Below are 6,635 nucleotides of genomic sequence, written 5' to 3'. Positions count from 1 at the left end.
AGACAGTCATTCTGTGCAAATGTTGCAACCCTCCTCCACCCCAGCCACCCCCATACAGTTATTCAGCATCTAGTCCAGATCCTTACAGGTCTCCTGCTCATCTTATTCCACATTCCTGGGCAGCTTCTCAGAAGTCTACTCCTCATCTGATCCTGCATTTCTCAACACCACCACCAGTGTCTAGACTCCTAAGGGGGGTATCCTATTCCTGCCGTTTGCTTCACTAACCCTTCAAATATATGATATCATCACGGTGGAGTCTAATCGCCAAAGACTTTGCACAATTCTTTCATTCAGTTTGTAAAATAACTCATTGTCAAACTCATATTAAGTCTCTCCTGATTGGAGTAGGGTTACCATGATCCCCTGGTTGTGCTGTGGACGTCCAAAAGGCGTGAAAACGAGCTTGACCTTGGCTGCTGAGCAAAACGTGTGTGTTGATACGTGTTGGTCTTGACTCTGGCTGCCATCTCTCACCTCTTCAGCTCCGGCTTGTGGCACATCGGGCCCCATCATGAATCTTTAGTACTTTACAAACTTATTTACACTGTATAAAACTGGATTTTAAAACTCTGCTTTGATTCTTTCTCTAATGTACATGTACTAAAATTATATTTTCATTTTTCTGACATGAAAGATGTAAATGAACGTAGTAATAAAGAACTCATTTTGGACCAAAGGCAAAGCAACATTTAAAAAGTAACTAAAAAGTCTACATCCCTGCCAATTTTTTCACTTTTCTTCTTAAATGAAGTGAAAAAAAAGCATATTTTGAATAAAAAACCAGTTGAGCCATCTGAGTTTTTTCCCAGTCAGACTGAGCTGAATGAGTCTGTGAGAGTCTCTGAGCCCTCCAGCCTGCTGTGTCAGATGGGACCTCCTCTTTCTTCTTCTTCTTCTTCAGTCTCCTCCTACTTCTCTCAGATATAGGCAGCTCTTTAACTTTGACTTGGAGTCAATCAGAGTGGGATCTTTAACTGTGCCTGCCATTGGGTCTCTGTGCCTCAGCCCACCACATACACACTCACGGCAGTCATCCCTCTCAGCACACACCAACACACATCCACGCGTGCACCGGCAAACATATGGAGTACTACTGCTTCCTCCTGCTCTGGATCTGCAGCCAGCAGCTAGGTGAGTCAAAGGTGTTAATGTATGTGTTTTATTTCTTAAACTCTGTTCTGCTGTGAACACAGTTAATCCAGCTTGTTGATGTTTGAATATGACCTGCTTTCTTTCGCCATGAAGCTCTCCAGTAAAATAATGACTCTATAATTGTTAGTTATACTTTGACCCGTTCCAAGAGCAACTGGAAACTTTGAGACTGTTGCTTTTAAAGGATTTAAAAACGCTTCAGAGGATACTTTTTAAACTTTCCTTTAGACGTTATTCCCAGCTTTAAAACCCTAAATATGCACACGTATTCTGCAGCCGAATGAACACTAATGTGACTTTTTTAGTAAATGAATGGCTGCCTGTTTGAATGACTTCACAACGTGACATCTTGACCTGCTATCATTGGTAAGAGGCAGGAAAGCGGAGCTCAGAGGCTTTACTGAAGGATTTGTTGTCCCCCCTCGTCCACAGAGGTGCCCTGTGTCTCAATATATGCAGGCTCACTCTCCTTTAAATGAAAGTTGATTCTATCTTTTCTCTGTGAAGTTTCCAGCTGCTGGAGATTTGCTGGTGCTCCGCCAAAACTGCGGTCAGTCACCGGTGAAATCTCATAAGCAGTAACACTCCAGACAGGACGAAAGGCAGAGAAACGTGGAGTGAATTAAAAGGAAAATGTGTTTATTTCCAAAGCTTATCATAGTCTTTGAGTCCCACAGATTAACATGCATTTGCCTGAAGGATAACTAAATCTTAGTGTACATATTGCACCGCTGAAATAAACTGCTGAATCTTTAGTAAGTGATGCAGTACCTCTGTGGGGATCCTGTGGTTTGGACCTCGATATACTGTGAGCTCTAACCACATTGTTTAAATGTATGCATGCTGGCAAACATCTCTACAACAGAGTGCATATTTATCATTGTAACATGTAAACAAATGGTTTTTTTTTTCTCATTTTTGAAAACTTTTTTACACCATATTTGTTAGTCAATATTACTCTGAAATCTAACAAGAAATTGGATTCATACAAAACCAGAGGAGCTGAGGGAGAGGATATGTTGTTTGTAAATATTTGGTTTGATTTTGAAATTTATTGGAACCCAGTTCTGGACCAGAGCCACAGTGAGAGTGATACTGACCTTGTAGTCTTGGAGTCTGCGGAGACAGACTTGATGCTGGCTGTGGTTGAGATGTTTTGGCAGGCACATGAGAAGGAGCTTTCTAAACTTCAGTCTGCTGTGTGTGGAATCATGGGACATTTGCACTAATGACCCGTCCTGATAACTTTCAGAAGGGCTTGTTGTAGTGGGATTGTTTCCACTTAGCTCACAGACTCAAATATTTGACATAAAACACCCCCACATTTAACATAAATTCCCCAGATTGAGTTTGTCCCTTTAGTGTACATTCATCAGTGCTTCTGTCCTCAAAGGCTCTACCCTAGGGGGATGTATCAACCCGTTTTCTCACATTGACTCAGCGTGGATTTTCCCCATTGAAAGGACATTCACTGTGTCACTTCATTAAGATGTGTACAAGCTGCTGAGAAGAGTTCCCACGATGATATGGATGGTTGAAAGGGCATGGAAAATTACAATAAAAGTGCTTATAAATTACTGACATACTGCACAGTTTCAAGCTAACAGCGTAGGCCCTCCAAGGTTGAGAATTTCTGTATCATTAATGCAAATGATAAAGGCCCTCATAGAAAAAGACATACTTGCTGTTAAAAAATAGCATTCGTTTTTGGGGCGCAGATGGCCTAGCTTTTAGGTCACGCTACGTCTAAGCTGGCAGGTTCAAGTCTGGCCTGTGGCTCTTTCACTGCAGGTTGGGAACCAATGCTTTTTAATGCATCTTTATGGTAACTGATTACAGATCAAGTGCATTAAAAAGTTGATATGTAAACACATTTGCCATGGACAGAAAAGAAAGTGGGAAACTGTGCTGTTTTGAATAATCCTCAGTTTGTGTTACTCATAATTTCCACATAATCCAGCTGCACCACTCTGCAGTGCCACAGTTTTGCTCTGACCGTAGATGATTGACCTCGCACACCATGTTGAACCATGTCCAGAGCGACACACAGCAGCCCTGATCAGCTTGAGACAAAAGGGGAAATATCAGAGGGAACTGCAAGTTCCTGCTGGAATAATGTGTGAACAGCAGATTATTTTGCCTTTTTGGGGTTATTTGCCATTCATTTGGACATGATTCCATGATTTTATTGCTCCCGCCATGAGTGAGTACATTATGAAGTTAAAACATTAATGTGTGCTACAGAGGATTGTGTGTTTTCATGTCAAATTATGTGGTTTTTCACCTAGTTTACTTTTTCTTGTCAATGGTGCTGTAGCTCTGCGAACCATTGACCTCCAAATGACATTTTGCTTGTGCTGCAGGATGAGATTAAATGTTGACGCAGTCATGAGTCATGATTGGAAGTTCGTGCATTTTGTTGTATTCATAGTTGACTAGATACTTTGTACATTTCTTTGCTGTTTGGATCAATCTGCTCTACAGTATGTGGACTAAAGCAGTTTAGCAGTGACCAACCGTGAAAATAGACCTGCACTGAATCTCCAAGAAGTGGAGTGGGGATGGTGTTTTTTTGGACACGCTGAAGCAAGACTAGAGCAGGGGCAGTGGAACTGCTCCAACTGACTTGAGAGGGAGTGATTTTCTCTGCAGTGCAATTTGCAGGCAGACTGCGGTACAGCCGTTGTATGTGGAAATCGGAGGTTAACAAGTGCATCTTTTCACCGAGCAGCTAAATTTTTCCAAGTTTCTTACCAAAACCTACGTTTTCTTTACTTAGAACTGAACACATCTTACTGACATTTTATTTATCTTTGACTAATCCAACCTTGAGTGCATAATGCAGCATGTTGATTGATATTTTTAACCAGCCATCAGAGTAATTACAATGGCAGACATGAATGTTAACCTCCATTTTAATCCTGGAGGAGCAGAGTTAGACAATGCTCATATACGATCTGTGTCCACTAAGCTTTCCTGTGTGGTCTCTGTTTGGCACAGTAAACCCAGAAATCCATCTCTCTAGAGATCAGGATCATTTGGCTCAGCTCAGCTTAGCCCTTTACCTACTGACCCAGCACCGGCGATGTGTTTTATATGTCCAAAGTATTATTACCATAACTCCGTCAAAGTTTGTCCTATCAGAAAAATTCCAACAGTGTTGGAAAGCTGAGAATTGTGGGCATGCGCACATATATGTCTCATTACAGTACTCACAACCATATGAAGTGGGCATTCATAGAAAACCACCAGTTTTGTATTGTTCTTCTTCTAAACTGCTGACAATTCCATTTAATGTGCAATAATCATTAACCAGATGTTGAAAAGTCAAGTTTAAGTACTCCTGGGAAAAAAGGGAGCAAAGCTCTCAAACTTCCAGCCATAATAACAAAATATGTCCAAATCGCCATTTTAAACTCAGTCGGTAAAGGGTTAAGAACCAGCATTTCTGACTCTTCATTTAGTACTAGTTTGGCTTTAAAATGTGTATTGAATAACAAAACAAAATGAAACCTGCTCGCAAATGTAAGCCAGCTCCAGTGGATCCTGTAGAACAATGAACAAAAACAATGATTCCCTACCTTTTTTGCCTTTGAGCCCCCCATCTAAAAAAAAACTTGAGCCTAATGCTTAATATTGCTTAATATTTTATCTCCATTTGCTTGAAAGTAAGGCTGAATGATTTTGGATAATAATCTAATTGTGATTTTTTTCCCCCAATATTGTGATTTGATATGCAATCATTCCTTAAGTTCCTCAAATTATGTATTTTCCAACAAACAGAAGCAATAAATCATTATAGATTACAAACCAACACAATATTAGGTAAAACTAGGGCTGAACAATCTTGAAAAAATATCTAATTTTGATGATTTTGACTCATATTGCAAATTGGATATGAATTATTTTATTGAAGGGAATGGTCATTTATGTGCCATCCTCATATTTCATCTGAAAAATGTACAAAAATGAAGAAAGGAGGATTTTTTTGTAGATTATTCAAAGAAATGGGTCTTGAGTGATTGCATGATATGTAATGCATAAAATCTCTGCCGCTAAAAAAAAGTTTTAAACCTTTTTTTTTAACTCAAATTTCATATTAAAAATTGCACCAGATCATATTGCGATTGAATCAAAGTCTTGATTAATTACCCAGCCCTATTTGAAAGCATGTTTGAAACAAAACAAGGGTGAAAAACTGTTAAAGAGGAGCAGCTAGCCTGGTAGCTCAGCGTAAGACTCCTCGAGACTCCTGTCTCCCTTCATCCATATAGATGTTGTCCATTCCCATTGATTCATAACCGGTGTTCTTCACTTCCTGCCTTTTATCTGACTTCTGTGCATCATCAGGATCACATGACTGTTTATAACCTATACCGCCACTGATGTCGCCTTCCTAGTAAAAAGCATCACCACCAGAGGCCAGAAAAACCCCTAAGCTAGTGTAAAATAAAGTTTAACAGTGGTATTTAATGTGGGGAAATTATTATTATCCGCCCCCGTTTCAGTTATACCACCAGTGTTGCCTCTCCTTTTGTTTTCTCCTACAAACATATTTGTCTCCATTGCCAGCTAGTCGCTACATTCAGCTCCTCTTTGGCACTTGGCAGAGAGTACTCAGAGCTTGTTTGCTGACAGCATGGCCTCCCAAATTAAATGACTCATCTCTGAAAGAAATGTTTTCCTTGCCCACGTGAGGGACACGTATGAGTGTTGTCAGATCTGATGTGTATGGGAAAAACACTTTTGTTAAGGTTTAGTTGGGTTTGGGTTGAGGAGCCATTTGTTTAGGGTTTGAGAGAGATCATAGTTTGGGTTTCAGTAATTGCTTTGTAAAGGCTTCACAAACAGCTTTGTTTAAGTTCCATGGATGGTTATGGTTAAAGAAACCACTGTTCACTTTCAGCAGGGGAGAGGAAATGCAAAAACGTGATTTTTAATTTGGTAGTCTATGTCCCATCTTCTTTCAGTGAATACTCTGGGCTCTATGATAATGCCTCCCAACTCATTCTTTTGGCATTAAGGAGAATTATTCTTTTGTCATGTACAGCAGAGGGCTGTTTCAACTGAATATTCTAGCTCGAGGGCTTTTCCTGAAAGAAGGCGTTGTTGAGAACAGAAATAACCTTTGTTTGAGATAAATAAATCCATATAGCCTGAGCGTGCTGCCACAATGTTTTCCATTGAAAAGAATAAAACTTCCCAGGTTTATACCCCCTCAGACTTTAAGCAGTGTCCACTATTTAAAAATTTCTCTGCTAACAAATTATGTAAAAGTTATGTTTCACACATCTCTCTCTCTCTCTCTCTTTTGTGGTGTAACATTTCTATTTGAACAATAGAGGTCAGTTAAATATCAAACCAACTCCCACCAATACATCTTCTAAATCCCTTCTTCCTTAGCCCCCCTCACACCCCAACCCATCCCATTACACAAGGAAAGACCCTAGAAATGTTACCTTAAAATGTAATTTCAAATT

The 6,635-nt window shown here is 39.9% G+C and overlaps 1 protein-coding gene across 1 annotated transcript in view; it reads left to right on the top strand.

Annotated features, from left to right (window-relative positions):
- Window positions 1–1,047: 1,047 nt before the first annotated feature.
- The window catches only part of itga11a (integrin, alpha 11a), a 92,029-nt gene continuing 86,441 nt past the window's right edge, over window positions 1,048–6,635 (top strand). The window contains exon 1 of the mRNA XM_041788880.1: window positions 1,048–1,134. Within this exon, the coding sequence (XP_041644814.1) occupies window positions 1,086–1,134 (49 nt within the window). The 5' untranslated portion in view covers window positions 1,048–1,085. The remainder of the gene's footprint in view (window positions 1,135–6,635) is intronic.

Source organism: Cheilinus undulatus, linkage group 1, assembly GCF_018320785.1.
Source record: "Cheilinus undulatus linkage group 1, ASM1832078v1, whole genome shotgun sequence".
Taxonomy (NCBI): domain Eukaryota; kingdom Metazoa; phylum Chordata; class Actinopteri; order Labriformes; family Labridae; genus Cheilinus; species Cheilinus undulatus.
The sequence above is the reverse complement of the archived record's forward strand: the minus strand, read 5'-3'. Positions and strand labels throughout refer to the sequence as shown.